The 17734-nt window shown below is 44.4% G+C and overlaps 2 protein-coding genes across 3 annotated transcripts in view; one reads left to right on the top strand and one right to left on the bottom strand.

Annotated features, from left to right (window-relative positions):
* Positions 1 to 7996, bottom strand: part of TMEM229B (transmembrane protein 229B) — a 55709-nt gene extending 47713 nt beyond the window's left edge. Inside the window, exons 1-3 of one of the 2 annotated variants that reach the window (XM_061998751.1) lie at positions 7686 to 7996; positions 5611 to 5738; positions 4942 to 5059 (exon numbers count right to left, since the gene is read on the bottom strand). The gene's annotated coding sequence lies outside the window, so the exon portion shown is untranslated. The remainder of the gene's footprint in view (positions 1 to 4941; positions 5060 to 5610; positions 5739 to 7685) is intronic. The other variant, XM_061998752.1, reaches the window with a different exon arrangement.
* Positions 7997 to 8177: 181 nt separating this feature from the next.
* The window catches only part of PLEKHH1 (pleckstrin homology, MyTH4 and FERM domain containing H1), a 40156-nt gene continuing 30599 nt past the window's right edge, over positions 8178 to 17734 (top strand). The window contains exons 1-3 of the mRNA XM_061997904.1: positions 8178 to 8234; positions 10812 to 10987; positions 15970 to 16032. Of these exons, the coding sequence (XP_061853888.1) occupies positions 10847 to 10987; positions 15970 to 16032 (204 nt within the window). The 5' untranslated portion in view covers positions 8178 to 8234; positions 10812 to 10846. The remainder of the gene's footprint in view (positions 8235 to 10811; positions 10988 to 15969; positions 16033 to 17734) is intronic.

The following is a 17734-nucleotide window of genomic DNA, read 5'->3' as shown; positions in this document are numbered from 1 at the left end:
AATTGAGACTTTTTTTTTAATCCACTGACTCTTAAACAGCTTTTGGTTATCTTCCATGTTTTTCTGTCTGAGCTTCTTGTCCTCAGCTTTGCTGTATTTTATCCTGCTCTCTAGTCTGATTCAGTGGTCTCTCAGACACGCTCCTTCCCCAGTGTTGTGCTTTGTTATTACTTAGTACAGTGAGCCATTATGCATGAAAGGACCTGTGGATCTGAGTTATGAATATTTCCAAAATACTCAATAGTTGTCCTTTAAGAGGGAACACATTCTCCTTACGCTGCGTCCTTCTTGTACTCCTCTTTTATTCACTGTCTTGTTGGAGACAAAGTAAACCAAGAGATTTTACTGTACAGATTATTGGGACAGGTTTCAGAGTGCTGTTTAAGTTAATTTCCTTTTTAACAGTAAGTATCTCTGATTTTGTGCTGCTACCTCCCCTCTTACAGCAGTATATAAACAGCTGAAGAATTCCTCCTTTCTTCAATCTTTGAGATATTGGTTGAGTTTGTCCAAAAGGCTGAGTTGCACAACAGTTCCACTAGAAATAGAGAATACCCAGAAGGCTGGACAAGCAGCCACTTAACCTCTTCATCTATTTCATTGTCACCTTATTTCTGCTCACCATGCATAAGATGAAGAGCATATAAAAGTGATACAAGAGGCAATTACTCCACTTTTTTTAAAAGTAGCTTTTTCCTTTCCTCCCTTCCCTTGCCTTTCAGATCTTGTCACTGTGCTGATAGCAGTCCCACAACAAGCAAATGATCCCATCAAATGTCAGCAAGTCAGGAGAGGCAGGAGCCAAATGGTCCCAAATCCTTTAGATGACTAAGAAGAGTCACATGAAAAAGACTGTCTGTCTCTACGGATATGCCAAATAAAAAACTACTTCATAACTTAACAGCTACATGAGACAGATCCTAAACTGGTCAAATAAGAATCAGGAAGAAGCCCAAATTAGGTTCTGATGCATAAATCTCACTTCTTTCATAATTTGACCTCTATCAGACCTTTGCCATCAAATGCTTTCAGAAATCTTTTTCATAATTGTCTTTGCAAATGGGAACTAAATTCCCTCTTCTATATCTTCTCAAAGGAAAAAGAAAAGTTAATAGAAGGGGAATTTGAAATTAAAAGTGCCAGTAATGAATTTTGCTTCTTCAGGAAAAAAAAAGAAAGAAAATAAGGAGACACAGTTGCTGTTTGATTTTAAGCTATTTTAAATGTTATTGTAACATTGGGCATGCTATTAGGGAGAAACATTCTCTCATAGTTGCCAAAGATTATATCAGCTTATAAAATCCTTTTGGAGTCAGCTATGTTTTCAGTATGCTTTTTTCTTAAGTGATATCTATAGCAATACAAGCAATTAAGGGTTCTTTATTAGCCAGTCTCAGTCCTCTAATCAGACCACAAGGCAAAGAGATAATACATCTTCCCCAAATAAGCCATTTCTCTCGCATGATCTCAGACATGAACTGCCACCAACTATACTGCATGGACTATAAAACATTTATGTGCTCATAATTCTGTGAACCTTTCACATCACTGTGACACAAATGAAACTTGGATGAACCAGGAATTCACAAGCCCTGCTTCCATGCTCAGACTATGTTGTCTTACACTTCTCTTTTCCACTACAACAGGACCATTACTTTTCTCTTTCTCCCATTTTTTACATTCTTTGTACTCTCAGTGTCCTTGTCCCATGATCAGGATAAGGAAAAATGACCACAGCTCATTACCAGGTGGGCAACTCAGCAGTCAAGTTGACACTATCCGTAAGAGCAACTTCACTAGACTCATGCTAATAATCCATTTTTAGGGCATTTTTGGCATAGCAGAACGTTTTCTGGATGTCTTGAGAACCTATGTTTACGTAAGTAACCTTAGAAATGTCTAAAACTGATGGGCAAACAACTAATGAAAAGATGAAGATAGGTGAGTCAGTGTCCGTGCCGCCCTCACCTGCTGACCTTATACACAAGATTTATGTCTAACATGCACCATTTATGTTGAATTTATGACACTGCTGAATTTTCCAGAACTTCTTATGGCTATTTTGTGTGCTTACACTGGCCTGTGTTTGGTTAATACTCTTAAATTTCTTAAGTGTGACTTTTACTCATCCAGAGTGGCTCAGGTTTAATATACAGGACTACTTTACACTTCAGAAAAAAAAACCCAAACCCACATTTCACAGAGAGAGTCTGGAACGACATTGTGCTTGATATGAAACCTTCCCCTACTCTGTAGCCCCAGAATAGGAGCTTGGCATTCTGAGAGTGGTACAAAGTGGTATTGTTAAATAGAAGCTAATTAGGATGGGATTTCAGGTTGCTAAGAGCTAAGTCTTTGGTATGCAACAGAGCCAAATAGCAAGGGCAAAGTGTAACTACTTAACGCTGAAGTTTCCTATTTAAAGGAAAATGTTTGCCCAAATCCTTACCCAAAATGTTAGCTCTAGTCAGGAAAGTGTTACTGTACCATTGGCAAGATGATGGGCTGTCACGATTCTACCCAGTCAGTCCAGATCAAATGTGCTCAGGATATAAGCCAAGAGATTTTTTTTTCAACCTGCCAGCATCAAAAGCACCATCTGTGATCGATTTTGCAATAATGGAGTAAACAGATACTGGAAATTCAGGGCAGTTCCCAGAGATTTTGGTCTTTGGAAGGAATAAATATGATCTTTGCAGGAGTAGCACAACTGCTGCTATCCAAATCCTGCTCTCACTTTTGCAGAGGTTGAAAGACATGACCTGGTCACAAACCCGTGTGAGCATAATCTCTTGCAGGGTGATTTCCAACATGCCTACAATTCGTAGAGTAATTTTTTTATGACAGCAGGCTTACCTCAAATATAAATGTAGTCAAGCTAAGCCCAGACAGTAAACTATGGACACAGATTTCACACAAGGCTATAGAAATCTGGAATCAGTATTCTGCATACCTGTATGGCTTCAGAGTGCTTTACAGAGGGACTGTAAAGCTAGCAGTGAAGGCTAAAATGGTCTCTAAATTCAAGAGCAAGAGCAACCCTTTCTTGCAGTAATAGAGACATGACCTTCGTGGGTGCGTGTACGTGTGGCCGAGCCTGGCAGCCGCCCTGCCACAAGGGGTGTCCGACTAACTGCACACAACTCTGCCTACAGACAGACCACTTTCCCATTGAAGAATGTACACACGGAAAACCTAAAACAGACAAAGACACCGCTCATTCTCACGTCCATTCTCACCGAGCTTCGTCGCCATGAAAACACTCAGGAGAAACCCGCCGGCCGCGCAGCCCGCCAACCACCAGGTGGCGTCAGAGCTCAGCGGCGCGGCGGGAGCGGCCGCCGGGGGCCCGTGGGCCTGCGCGAGCCGACCGGGCTCTGAGGGGCCGCGACCGGGCTCTGAGGGGCCGCGACCGGGCTCTGAGGGGCCGCGACCGGGCTCTGAGGGGCCGCGACCGGGCTCTGAGGGGCCGCGACCGGGCTCTGAGGGGCCGCGACCGGGCTCTGAGGGGCCGCGACCGGGCTCTGAGGGGCCGCGACCGGGCTCTGAGGGGCCGCGACCGGGCTCTGAGGGGCCGCGACCGGGCTCTGAGGGGCCGCGACCGGGCTCTGAGGGGCCGCGACCGGGCTCTGAGGGGCCGCGACCGGGCTCTGAGGGGCCGCGACCGGGCTCTGAGGGGCCGCGACCGGGCTCTGAGGGGCCGCCGTGGGTTTTCCCGGGCCGTTTGGGCTGTGAGGGGCCGCGGCCGGGCTGTTAGGGGCTGACTGGGCTCTGCCTGTGTAGTTTTTTCATATTATTCTGAGTTTATATACCACGTTTACTATTATAACATATTTTAAACATTTTTTTAAACATATTTAGCAGTGTTTGGGTTTGACACAGTTGGGAGATGGACCATGTATGGCGTCATTCGCACAGCAGTTGCTGCTGTGGACTCAGAAACAAAAGCAAGTATGTGGGAACTTTAAGGGCTGCATAGCAGCCAATACCAGACAGGAAACAAATACCCTCGCAAGGACTATATTCCTTCTCTTCAGCCTGAAGGTTCCCACACACCATCCTCCTTTCCCCTCTGGCATGGAAGTTTAACAGGCACACACAAGCATGCTGATAACAACTACAAATTTACTTTGTACGCTCCAGTTGTCTGTGTTCTAGTTAAACCTGTGCAAATACAAACACTGCAAAACATGAATTATCACAAGAGATGTGCAATATGTGTATTTTATAGAAAAGAAAGTTAAGGTTTTTGTCAGACTAATGATACAGTTGATGGCTTCTTAATCAAGCAGAAAAAGACCTAATGCATGCTGGTACTTGGAGGCTGAAACTGGAGAAATCCAGAGATGAAACAAGGCATGAGCTATCAATACTGAGAAGAACAGTGGAGTTACCCCTGGGATGTCTCCCTAAGGAAAATGAGAATTCTCCATTGTTTTGCTCTCTGCCAGTCAAGGCTGTATATATAAAACATATGCTCTCACTAAAGTGCTGACTTGAATAGTACACCCGATTGTCTTCATGTCCTGTGTGTGAAGTGTGACAAGGTGACCATAACATGATCAAAACCAGCTGACAAAGTGACTGAGGGCAATGGCTTCCTGGCCCTCCCACCGGGCCCTCCCACGAGCAACTGCTTCAAGCAGCGAGGTGATCCACAGCTGCCAGTCTCTCATTTTCTGCTTCATGAACTTGTAATTGCTAATTAGAAGAGAAACAAGGCAGGGGTTTGCCGATCTGTGCTGTGTCTGTTGACACACTGCAAGCCCAGGAGAAACAGAGTAATGGATCCAAGCACAAAGGCCATTTTCAACTCCTTTAAGCCTCTAACACAAGTGGAATTGAGAAAACTACAATATGAAGCCTAAGTTCCCTGTGGAGAGAGGCAAGTACCTCCAACAGGTGTTTCAAGTACTGTCTTGTTTTTATGCAAACTTTTACCTCCATAGCAGTGAGCCTTCTGTGGTGCTCTGATGTGTGGACATGGTCTGCCTGGCATCCTTCTCCCTTTGGTAAGTTTTCAGCAGCCCTGGGTCTGGCATGTAATGTTCTCACCCACCTGCAGAACAATGACAACTTTGCTTACTAGAGAAAGAGTTTCTTCTGCTCTCATCTTTTGGCACCTTGCTGTCATTTATCTTTTTGACCTTCTATTTAGTTATCTTAGATATGATGCTCATAAAGCAGCCTGTGCTTGTGTTGTGATAACGACAGTCTAACAGTGCCAAGCTAGTTCTCTTGGATCTGCCAGAGAGTTTGTTTTGTCAATAAGATATTTGCTGTTTATAGTAATTTTTTTTTGCTGAATCGTTCGTTTGTCTGCAAATTGTGAAGATCTGACATAGAGTACTTGAGCAGACATATTAAAAGATAACTACCAAGGGAAATCACTTGGGAACTGTGAGATACTGCTGGCTGTTTGTACAGCCATCTCCCTGTGTAGCCTAAACTAGTTTTCTGTTTGCATTATTTAATGGAAGCCACATATTAAAGCTGTCTTTTTTTTTTTTTAATAGTATTTTTGGTAAATAATCTAACAGAAGTGACAAGGCGTAAGGAGGCAGAGCTTTTTAAGTAGAATAATTGCATTAAGGAAACGGCAGCACATACTTGTGTGAGCACTGATATGGGTCTGGGCCTTGAGGAGTTAAAGCAAGGTGTGTGCAGACAATTTCTGAGGAGGTACTTTGTATAAAGTTCAGTGGCTGAGGAATGTCCTGGCAGTCAAGCTTCATTGCCTGGGAAAAACACAAGACCAGATGACATTTCAGTTAGCAATACAATCCTGTTGGCTTTGCTGGTGCAAATGGGAGAAAATGACCAGTGCTTTTAAAGGAAGAATAAAAATAACTCATGAAATCCAGACTAAGAAATACTGTAGCTGAAAGGAATCAGGAATAGGACAGGGAGCATGACAGGAATAGCTGCCCTTCCCATTTGTCTTTGGCCAGCCTCAGTTCAGGAGGGGACTCTGTAAAGCCTGAAGCTACCTTTTGCCCTCTGAAATACCTATAGAGTGCCACAAATTTCATTGGTTCTGGTTATTTATTACAATTCTAATGATTAATATAGGCTCACACATAACATACTCCAGGCAATTAGAGTCCCTTCCACTGGGAACTGCTGGAGAAATCTCTTTGAGTGACACTGTCCTAACAGCCATCTCCATCTCTGCCTGCATTCCTGCCTGTCCCTGCTGGGCTGCCTGAATGGGAGAGCTCCTCACCAGATGCCTGTTTCTTTTCAGTCCTTTGCCTGTCTCCACTTGGCTCTCTGGCCATCTCTGTGTAGTGCTGTCCTGCTCTCTGCCTGAACCAGCTTTGTAATGCATGCTTTGTCTTTTAGCTAGAAAGAAACAAGCGGCTTCATTCAGCCAAATTCCCATGAAACTGGAAACGGATGAGAAATCTAAAGCAAGGAAATCTTTATGGAACTGCAAGGTTCACAAAGTCTTTGGAAATCTGACTACTTATTTGGATAATGAGGTACAGTTTTCTGAGCCTGCCTTTGGTCACTCCAGTGTCCAAATCTTGACCTTATGTTTTTAGTCATATTTCTATATTTTAGACAATCACATTGGTCTTTATATTTGTGCATAGTAAGTAATTTGTTACTCATTGTTTCTCTGCCAAGACACCAGTGAAATCTCACTATTGATGTGATTAAAGAGTTTACAACAAATGTTTAATAGACAGCAAATCTGGACCAGGCAATAGACCTGTGAGTGAGATAACCGCACTTGAGACCTTGTTTAACCATGCCTAGTGAATAGATAGCATTGCTTGCAGTTCTAGGAGATAATTTTGTTCGGTTCTCCTGCCTGCTTCTTCCATACATTGTTGCAAGCCTGTTTATTTCAGACTGCCCTGTTTTGTATGGGTAGTCTCAACAAAAGCCAAAGCACAGTTTCAGAGTGCTCACAGATCTCTCATACTCACTGAAGACATCTTTTTGGTGCAGCCCTTCCCCAGCATGCCACACTCACTTTGTTAAGACCACCTTTCATGGCAGGGAAGCAGGCAATGCAGAAGTCCATGTTTAAAGTACCTTTGATGGAAGTAACATGCCTGATAATGGAGCAAGTAAGAAGTACTTGTGAAACCTGAACCAGAATGAATGTTCTTTCTGTTTGAAACAGACTGGTCAGGCCCAGAGCCCTGGAGGTGTGCCCAAACTCATTCCCAGTAGCTGGCCTTCCTTGGCAGTAGGATCAACAGCTCTGTCTGACTAACACCGGTAAGATGTATTCATATAAGTCAATATATATGAATATAAAGGATTGCTGCATGTAAAGTAGCTCAGTAAACGATGGGACCATTTGGGGCCTGTTTGTTTCGCCCATTTTCTGTGAGAGATGGCCCAAGCATGTGGGGCAGGATGGTGTCCTGTGGTCAGGAGTGCCTTCGTTACATTAATTCGGTGTTCACCTCCATTCTGGCACCAACCCCATGTCTTGGGGCTGCCTACAAGTGAAGGGTGTGCCAGATGGAGCCTGGAATGACTCCGACAGCCCTTGAGGGCGGTGGTGGGAGGTGAGGGGCAGCATGGCCTGTCGATGCCATGCTGCTCCACAGAAACACTGCTGTGCCTCAGCGCAGGGAGTGGTTTGGGAACATCATCTCCGAAGGCTGGGAGTTGACTGCAAGGGTGATACCTGGAGACACGAGCCAGACACAAACGCTTACCTGCTTGGGAGGCCCGAGGAAGAAGCGCACAGCCGCCAGCGGCTCTGCCCACGGCGGGCCTGCAGCGCCGTTCGGCCTTGGCCCAAAGGTGCTTGGCGGCACAAGATGGCTGCACGCCTCAGGGGAGGCTGCACGGTGCAGGGACGTCCCGTCAACACCTACCTGTTTGCCGCGTTCCCAGCCCCGAGGTCAGCCCCTGAGGGTGCCGGGTGGGCGGGCAGGAGGGATGTTTCCGCCGGGCGCTGAGGGCGGCTGCGGCTCCTCGCCTCCCGAGCAGCCCCCGCACCCGGGGCAGGACACTGCCCGCCCCACCTGCCTCGCCCGAGAAGGGGTTAAAAGCCCGGGGCGGGTGATGTCAGTTCCTGCGCTCCTCGGGAGGGCTGGCTCTGATATTTGAGCCGGGCTCTCCCGCTGGAAGGAAAACGGGAAAGTGCTGAATGGGACAGAAGCCGTGCCGGGCACCTGCCTGACACCCGGCGCCGCGCAGCCGCCCGCGCCTGTCACGGTCCGGCCCGGCCACGCCTTGGGGAGATCCCTGCGCCCTCTCAGGTGAGCGCGGCGGCGGGCGCGGGCGGCCCGGCCCCGTCCGCGCTGCCGGGGCGGCGGCTGCCAGCGGCGAGCGCTCGGGCGGGCGCTCCGGAGCGGCGGGCAGCGCGGGGCCGGCTCTCACTGCCTGTCTGCGCCCTCTCTTCGGGCGAGGTGACGGTAAGGAGGCTGTCGGTAGCGTGCTGGGGATGATGTGCCATCTCTGCTCATTGAAGTTTGCTGCTGAAAATGAATAGTCTTGACTTCATGTCTGGGACTTTGGTCCTTAAAGCTACTTGGAGGAGATGGGGGGAGGAACGGCCACAAGAGGGGGGAAAACGTGGCCTAAGCGTAAACGTGTAAGTCCCACGGTCTTTTCTGTCTCCCTGGTAAGCCGAGGTGTGCGGGGCAAGACCTGTGGAGGCAGAGTGGCAAAACCAGGAGCTCTCTTCCCACCTTCCGGCACATTTACTAGTCAACCTACATGCACTGAGGTAGAGGGGGGAAAATAATAGTCTTTTGGTTTTGTTTTTTGGTTTTGTTTTTGTTTTTTTTTTTCCCCTGGCCCTCACCAAGCCTTCCCACGGTTCATCACATCATTTTTTACTCATGATCTGCACATCCCAGCCTGCGCTTGTAAACGGGAAATGAAATGACTGTGTGGCTGAATAATAGCGATGCCTCAGGGTTAAAAAGCTGGGGGGTTAAACTGGTTATAAAGTGGAAAATGAGGTGACAGGGGCAGGGAGTTGATTGATAGTACAGGGTTTCCACATTGAGTTTTGGCCATTGGCTGTATCGGTGTTAATGCAGTGACATGGGAAGAAATCTCAGTCTCTTCATGTGTTACATTTATCACAGTTGTACTGGTTCCTATTGTAAGTAAAGTGATAGCTGAAAATTATATGCAGATGCAGTGGGGTGAGGTGTTGTCTAGGAGACCGGGATGTACAGGATGCCTTTACACACGCTTTGGTGAGGCTACATGCTGCCCTTCAGATGCAGTTGTGGTCACCCGTGTCTACCAAGGGGAGTAAGAAAGATAAAATCCAGCTCTTTTATATGCTGTACACTGAAGCTGGAACAGGTGCTGTGGAAAAGAATGGTCTCTGTATTTCTGTAGCGCTGTAGGTGTGCTGCATGTAGAAATACTGGTCTTCTGTTGCAAAGTATTTTCAGTGACATGGTACTGGACATGAGTGTGGCTTTTCCTTGTTTAACTTAAGTCTACCTTCTGACTTAGAATAGTAGTTCAGAAATCATTTGAGTAGCAGGCAACTTGCTGTCTGGAAACCTTTCTATTACTGACAAAAGCAACCTGCAAATAACATAATTCACAGGTACTGTTTGTAGCTAAAGGATAGGAAACGGACCTGAATTCAGAACAGCAGGGATATAGCTGCATGAAGTGGCTTTCCGTGCTATGTATACTTGTGTTATTATGTATACTCAGTGTAACTTGCATATTGGAATATTGGGTCTATTACATGCAAAAAATGAGCCTGTGGGTACAACTAGAAGGACATCTTAAGCTTTCCCACCTTGCCAAGGCAGATGTAAAGGCAATGGGTCAGAGTAACTGCTTTCTCCCAAGACTTGGTCTGTCACTTCGTTCCCAGTTCAGGGAGGCACCAAGTTTGCCTGTCAGCAAGTGAGAAGTGCCTTTAATAAGTATGGATTCAGTGTTTTGATGAAGCTGCTGAACTACTAATTGTTCTGGTTTTGTAAACATTTGTTTTTGTAGCGTAATACAACTGGCTGCTAGACTGCATATGCCAGGTTGATATTATAAAGCCTTTCCATGAGTATTCACAAAGACTTGAATTTAAAGACAATTACTACCAGCATGTTACATATCTTTTATAATGAGCACAAAGTATCCAAAATGTCTGAACGCTTACCTAGTAAGAAAATGAAACAACTTGAAAACCTACAGCTCTTTCCCACTTTGTTGTATGTATCTCTTGACATCTACAAGGACTTCAGTAGACCTGCATATCTTTTCTTCAGCCCTTGTTTATTCCTGACTAGGAGTATGTTCATTATGTTTTAACAGAGCAATTGCTGAGATACGGTGGTACAGCTACTCTTCCATTTTTTTTGTGGGCAGACTGTGTCAAGTAGTTAGGGATTGCAAACACTGTTGTTTTATACATCACAGCCTCTTTACGCAGTCTGTATGAAATAAGACAATAGTGCCCCAAGTTAGTAATGGGTCTGTGACCTGAGTTACGTGTAAGAGGTTTTAGTGACTTGAGAGTTCACAGCCATGCTGGTACAAAGGAGGCAGGAGTGAAAAACTCCTAGTCTATAGGTAGATGCTGAGCGAGGCTGTTAAGGATGGCAGTAAGGCTGTTTGTGGAATGTACAGAATGGTGCATTAGTAAATTATTTACTGACTCTAAAGGTAAAAGTTTATTTGAATATTTATCTGTTATCCATTAAAAGAGTGACCTCTGGCAATATCAATAACTTGGGAGAGTACCATTTCATCTTCTGTTTGCATTACCAGTCCTGTAAGATAGACCAAGGAAGACTAGGCACAAGGAGTGAAAAGTTTGCCCTTCTAAAATACGATTTTTCCCCCCCTATCTTCCATAGGCTTTTCAGAGCAGCTCAGACGACATCCCAAATGGATGATTAACTTCACAATGGCAGAACTCACAGTAGAGAATGGCAGCTGTATTGACTGGCAAAAGCGATGCCTTGAGTTGGAGTCTCAGCTCTTCAAATTCCGGCTGCAGGCAAGCAAGATCCGAGAGCTGTTAGCTGAAAAGGTGAGACAATGGTGGCTTCCTCTACTTTACAGTGAGTTATGGCATGAAAGCAAAAAATCCCTAAATGCTGAGCTGTCCAATACAACTGTTACTTGCAGTGAGGATTTCTTCCTCGATTATGGTATGTCATTGCACTCTGCGTGTCACTTGAGATATAGAGATGTGCCTGTCAGGGTGGTGTAGAGTGGCATCATTGACAATAAGAATTTGCCCTTGTTTATTGGAAAATCTAGAGATGTTTGGAATCTACTGGAAAACACTGTACCTGCAAGATTTGGAATGTCTGAAGTATCTGAGGCAGCTGTATAGCAAAAATGAACATTGTGGATAAGAGCAGCAGCATCAGCACTTGTCTGGCAATAGAAAACCTTGCAGGAGTACAAATTATGCTGTAATGTTAAGACTAGTCAAAATGTTTTGGGGATGCTGAAGAGTAGGACTGAAATACTTGAGATCTGGATGTTAGAAACTTGTGTGGCATCTGTGGTTTTAGAGGCATCTCCTGCTGATCTCTTTCAAGTGCACTAAGTGAACTTGTTTGCAATCATAGGGAGAGGAATGGCAAAGATTTTAAGGCTTTCTTGGGTTTGGTTTTTTTGTTGTTGTTGTTTTGTTTGTTGTATTCATCATGGTGTTGATTTTTGGTGTTTTTTCTTTACCTTAAATTGAAGTATTTTTAAAATTGAATTAAAGCTTTTTCACTAACCTCTAATTTGCATAAAATCCAAGTTTGTAGATTACTGGGGGTTTCCTTCTTTGTTTCAGAATGTGAAGCATTTTATCTGTTTTAGGGAGCTCCTCAAGGAAGGGGCCTGACTGCCATTAATGCAGCGTTTCAGTCAAAGTGATGTTCCCTTTGTTAAGATGAAGGAGCAGCTTGGTTCAGCGATCAGATTACTCTGTAACCACATGTACAGCCCCCTGGTAGGCTTACTTGAAGGGTCAAAGAGCTAGCAGGTTTGCAGTTCCCAACACTGAATGTCACGTGAGAAGGGGAGAACTCAGGGACTCTGGGGCAGCTCCATCAGACTCTCCTGATACAGGTGAACGCCAGGAACCGGAGCAGGTGCTTAGTACAGCATCTGATGCTCAACACTGACCGCTCTGCAATGACTCGCTCAGAGCCCCCTCTTCCCAGCATCTCAATCACCATAAGGCTCCCTCCCAGTTACAGCAACTGGAGCTTCTGTCCACACTGCATCTTTCTCCCTCTCAGATGGGCAGTGATGCACAACTGAAGGAGGTACATGCTTTATGTGATGCCAACTCCAGGGATTTTTACCACAGATTTTACAGCTACTGTGCTTTTTTTCCCCTTAGAGTTGTGTCTGTGGGGATGAAGAACTTCAGATGTATTTAACTGAGTATTGCATTTTCAAAACGTTTTTTATGGGGGGCAGGGGAGATGATCTGGAAAAATGTGAAATGGGCACAGTTTGAAGCTCTATTGCCATCCTGTAGTGAGCATTGTCCCTGAGATCCTCTGACGTGGTTTGCAGCAACAGAAAAACTAAAAAAAAGGGGTTTGCCAGTGAAAGCTAAGAGCAAAATTAACAATGATGTGATACATGCTCACCAGCTAAGTAATCTCAGAGGCCTGGAAACTACTGATTGAAATACTTGGAATCCTGATCCCACACACTTTAAAATAGTTGTTTTTAAACCAATTTTATGATTTTAAGGTATATTTTACTATGATAACTCTCAAAAAACCCCCAAACCACTCCTGCCTGGCATTGGTAGTACGATATCTGCTAACAGTTTAAATACTTCAGATTTTTGAAATCCGCTTAGATTGAATAATCTAGATCACTGTTCAGAGCATGAGGAATTTAAAACCCAGAGATTTAACTCCCAGTGCTCTCCTTCACGTGATGTGAACTTCCATGTTTGTAGCCTGGTCTTGGCTATTGAGCAATGCTGCCCGAGCAGCAGAGGATCCCCAGCCCCTGGCCTCCAAGACAAAGCTCTGCCATCCTGCTGGACCCCTGCAGGGTATGAGATCCCTGGGTCCTGCCTTGTGGACATCAGCAGGGATCTGGTCTCTTTGGAAACAGGCAGTTGTTTCCACTCTGACTTTCTTGTATGCACACAAAGGGTATGAGATCCCTGGGTCCTGCCTTGTTGTGGACATCAGCAGGGATCTGGTCTCTTTGGAAACAGGCAGTTGTTTCCACTCTGACTTTCTTGTATGCACACAAAGGGATACTCCTCTATTGGTGAGTGCATAGCGGGCTGTTGCCTTGGCAGCAAGATGACCTGGTTAGGAGTGAGCTCTGGGAGAGAGCAATGGGAGGAAAATGAGGCTGAGACATGCAGGAACTTTTTTCACTCCATTTTATTTAGGTGTTCTGAGCATGGAAGAAGAAAAGGCTGTGGGAATGGCTGATAAGAGGATCTTTTGCAGCTTTTAGAAGGGTTATCTGGGTGGCTTTTAACCTGCCTCTGTCTTACTTCAATAAAAAATGAACATTTGCAAAAAGCCTCTTTTGTCTCGTGCAAGCATGGCTATACAACTGGACCTGTTTCCCTCCATACAAGCTGACTGGGCTAATGTTTGGGAGGGGTGTTACTTGAATTTGGCTTAGTCACTATGATTTTATGTGACCTGCTTCAAGTTGCTTAGTGACATTTGTCAAATTAAAAAGCATTTTGAATGAAAGGACCCATGTAAATACCAAGCATTATTATTAATTCATTGGCAGATTTGAAAGAGCCCTACAAGCATGGATGTATTCAATTTGAATGCTCTCCAGTGAGATAGCTGGGGGAAGTAATTATTTTGTGTACATGAGAAACACAGCAGTTATTTAACAGTTCTTAGTAGGACAGCACAATAATGCCGTACAGGAAGTTAAGCAAAGTACAAGTTCATTTAAGGCTATGGAGAGTATTAGGGTGACAAAAGTAATTGATCTGACTGGAACTTAGCCAGGTCACCCTGCTTGCACAAGAACTTTCATAACTCTTCAGTGATCAGGAATGGTCCCAACATACATTCTGTGTCCTGATCAGGATCCAAGACTGCTGACAATGCAAAACAAACTGTCATAAGGCTGCAACAACAAGGGGATTTTCAGTCACAACAGCTCTGTCTTCTGAAAATAACCTGAGTGTTTCCCAGCTTATAGAGGACTGAATTATTAGTCTAAGAGGATAGCCTTTGGGAAAAGGCCCACAGAGTCATCTAAAGTCTGTTAATGTAGACTCTGTCAGTTCATCAGAAAATGAGGAGAGGCCATTGACTCCAAAGCTACTGTCATAAAGAACCCTTATTTCACAAGGTATAGTACCTCTCCAGTTAGCATCTGCCTTTCAGCAATATATTTTGCTGCTACCTGCCTGTGTGATGACTCCCCAGAGACAAATAGATAAATGAGTGAGTAAATGACTGTCCCTAATGGACACAAACCCATGTAATAACCCAGACGATTGCTGTCATTGTTAGATTGCCTTGACCTGAGGCTCCACCAAGATTCTCAGAGACCGGGTCTTTGGTCAGAGCACCTTTGGCTGTCTGTGCAGTCTTCTGTGCCATGTCTCTGTCCTTCTGTCAAATAAATGTCCTTGATTTGGATATTAAGCTCTATAGGCTGTGATGCCCTTGATTTTTCCACTGAAAAGGCAAACCTAAGAGGTACCATACTAAATGTGTCACTTTCTGATATTTTGAATTTGTTATGGCATGGCTTTTAGTTACATGACTATTGAAGTGTCTCCGTACATGTACCTTTCTGGTATGTTTGCCAATAGGTGTCAGTCTGCTCTTACCATCAGTGTGTATGAAAAGGAGAGTTATCTTGTTGCCTTCTGAAGGAAGGGAAGTGGAAACACAGGAATACTGTCATCTCCATTCCGGATGATCAGCCCAAGAGGAATAAGTCTCATTTTCAGAAATATTGCTTTGGTCCTCCTAAAGACCAACCCAAATACTTGGCTCCAGTGCTTGGTTATGTATCAAGGATCATAAAATGCATTGCAGAGTAAAGGAACTCAGTTTCCTCTTATAGTTTGTCTTCTGCTTGAAGCATGATTCTTTCACATCTCCTGAAGCTGCTTCTATGTCATTCCTTCATGAATAAAACACAAGTAAATGCTGGAAACTGTGATGCATTCCTTACACGTTGCAGCTCAGTGGGTGAAACAGTGTCATCGACTTCATTTTACTGATGTTAAGTCTGAGACCCACTGAAGCAGGGCAGGTGGTGGCAGATGACCTTGCAAACTCTGAATGAGATGCCTAGCTGCTACTTTAAGAAAAAATAACCAAAACCAAAGTGGGCTTAGTGGTTAGTTTTTAGAGGAACCCCTACCCAGATACGTCTGCGTCTCACTGGGAATGAAGTGATTTATATACATTTAGCATAAAATTCTGTTCAGTGTCCTTTGACTTCAGTAGCAGCAAGAACCACAGAATGGTCAGTTTGCAAAGCTCTTTACCATAAAAAGCATAGAAAAATTAAGATCATTGTTCATCTTGTCAGTTGTGAGCCTGTAATGCTTTTGAAGCCAAAGCTAAGGATTCATTGGTTATAAAGCAGCATTGTAGAGAACCTACTGTGAGCTTTCTCAGATGTATTCATTTTTATTTACCTTTGTGAATGAACCCTAGCTGAAATAAAACCAGGAAAGAGCAACACACTGTAGACAGGCTTCTTGCAGGGACAGCCCATGGCGTGTAAATTGTAGAGATGGGGTCAAGACTTTGGGACTATTCCCTTGACCCATGTAATGAACAATGAAGCTCACTAATGAGAGAACAGTTCTGGTAAATTCAAAGTAGGGCAGAAGACTGAAAAAGGTCAAAGGCTTTTTTTTTTTCCCCCTGGTCTAAGCTGTCCAGTTAACCCAAAAGATGCCAAAGATCTGTAGACCTGCACAAGAAATGGAAGATTCCTGAGGAAAAAAAGGTGAATTTCCAGATGATATTGATTTCTTTTCCTTCTTTCTCCCTCTCCCCTCCTTCTCTTCTGTCTCTGAAGATGCAGGAATTGGAACAGAGAGTAATAGAAGCAGAACAAAGAGCTGAGGATGCAGAGAAACAGGTAAGAGACTCTCTCATTTGTGCTCTGGTACAAGCCCAGCAGTAACTTATTCTAAATTCCCTCCAGTCTAAGCATACAGACAGCACTCTGCAGTGCTGTACTCTGCTAGGGAAACATTGATTTACAGTGGTGAATGGATTTTCCTGTCTACTTCCCAGTCTTTGTGCCTGAGCTGTGAATAGGTCTCTGAGTAGGTTCAACCTTAAGTGAAAACTAGCACCTTATATCTGCCTCTCAGCTTCACAGCCCCCTCATCTATGATAGGCATGTTTGGTTAAGGAAAAGGAAGAAGGTGGTGTATCTCAGGATGAAAGAGTAGAGATAGAGCTGCCTGGCAAGTCCTGAGAAAACAATTACTAAAGAGTACTGGTAAGGGCTTGTCTACAAGTAGAGAAGGTTCTGCAGGAGAAGTAAGAGTGTGTCTGCAAAACCTATCAGTTGTTCTGAACTTTCTTTTTAGTAATTACTGCTCTGGCTTAGGAGCCCATGGAGAAAAAAACAGTAAGAGCTGGATTCATTGCATGTTACTGTAACCATCTAAAAATTGGGCATATTGTCCAAGTTAGTCCTTCTATGTGTCTTGAACAATGGAGAGGGAAGAGAGAGGGAGATATTTCAATTTGGGAACAGACTGTAAAGAATCTTTGGGAAGCAGACTGTCATACAGTCTGTGCTGTAGGGAGTGTTATAAAAACAGAAGATCCAGGAAGGACAGATGGTCTGAGCTCCTGCACCACTGCAGATTCCTGCTGAAGGAAAGATTTGAAGTGAACCAACTGCCTCTGTCTGGACAAGAGCTGCAGGACTGAGCATTGTGGCAAAGATTAAAGTGCAGAACTAAAAGCTGTGCAAGAAGGCTAATAATGGCCATGGATGATGACTTCAGTAGTGAAGGACTGAATTGGCAGTATTATAAGCACTGGGAAACATACTGTCTAGGAACCAAGACCTTGAAGTACCTGATAAGGTGTTCTGTCTGTAGAACAAACTATTCCACACCAGTTTGATATTGACATCAAGATTCTTTTCTGATCAGCTTAAATATAGGAAAGATGCTATGTCTAGTCACCATGCTGTTGGCCTCTATGCCAGATCAGCAACTGCAAGAACAGCAACTGTTCTTGAGAGTAGTATCAGTAAGTCTACACTCAACCAAGACAGGCAAAGGTAAAGTCACTGAAAGCATCTGCAGGAAATACAGTTATTGCCACAAGCCAATGAAGGAGGTTTCATACTAGCAAAAACCTCAATGACAGGAGTAGTGTCTATGATATGGTAAGATGCAATGACAGCAAAAGAGCGGGTGGAGAACAAGTCAAATCCAGATCAGAGAAGGGCCAAGAAAGGGAGAGCTTGTCTGGGAAGGTGTAGAATAAATGAAGGTTGCCTCCACTCACCTGACACCAGCGCTTCTACAGTCATATGTTGGCAGGTCTTAAAGACTAGCAACTCTCAAAGCTTACCTTTCCAATAGCCTTATCCACATCCAGATAGTATTTCCTAGAGAAAAACTTTATTACTGACAGCCTGAAGAAGTGACAGCATAGGAGCAGGACCATTCCCTTCCACTGAGGAATATATTTGCCATGAATGAGAAGCAGCTGACAAATGAGAGGACAGCACGTCAAGTGCAAAATCCCTTGTTATCTTTCTCTCCAGGAGTCTAGGGGCTTGGATTTGTTAATTCAATGGTTTTTCTGTA

Source organism: Colius striatus, chromosome 6 (genome assembly GCF_028858725.1).
Source record: "Colius striatus isolate bColStr4 chromosome 6, bColStr4.1.hap1, whole genome shotgun sequence".
Taxonomy (NCBI): domain Eukaryota; kingdom Metazoa; phylum Chordata; class Aves; order Coliiformes; family Coliidae; genus Colius; species Colius striatus.
This window is presented reverse-complemented; position numbering and strand designations above follow the sequence as displayed.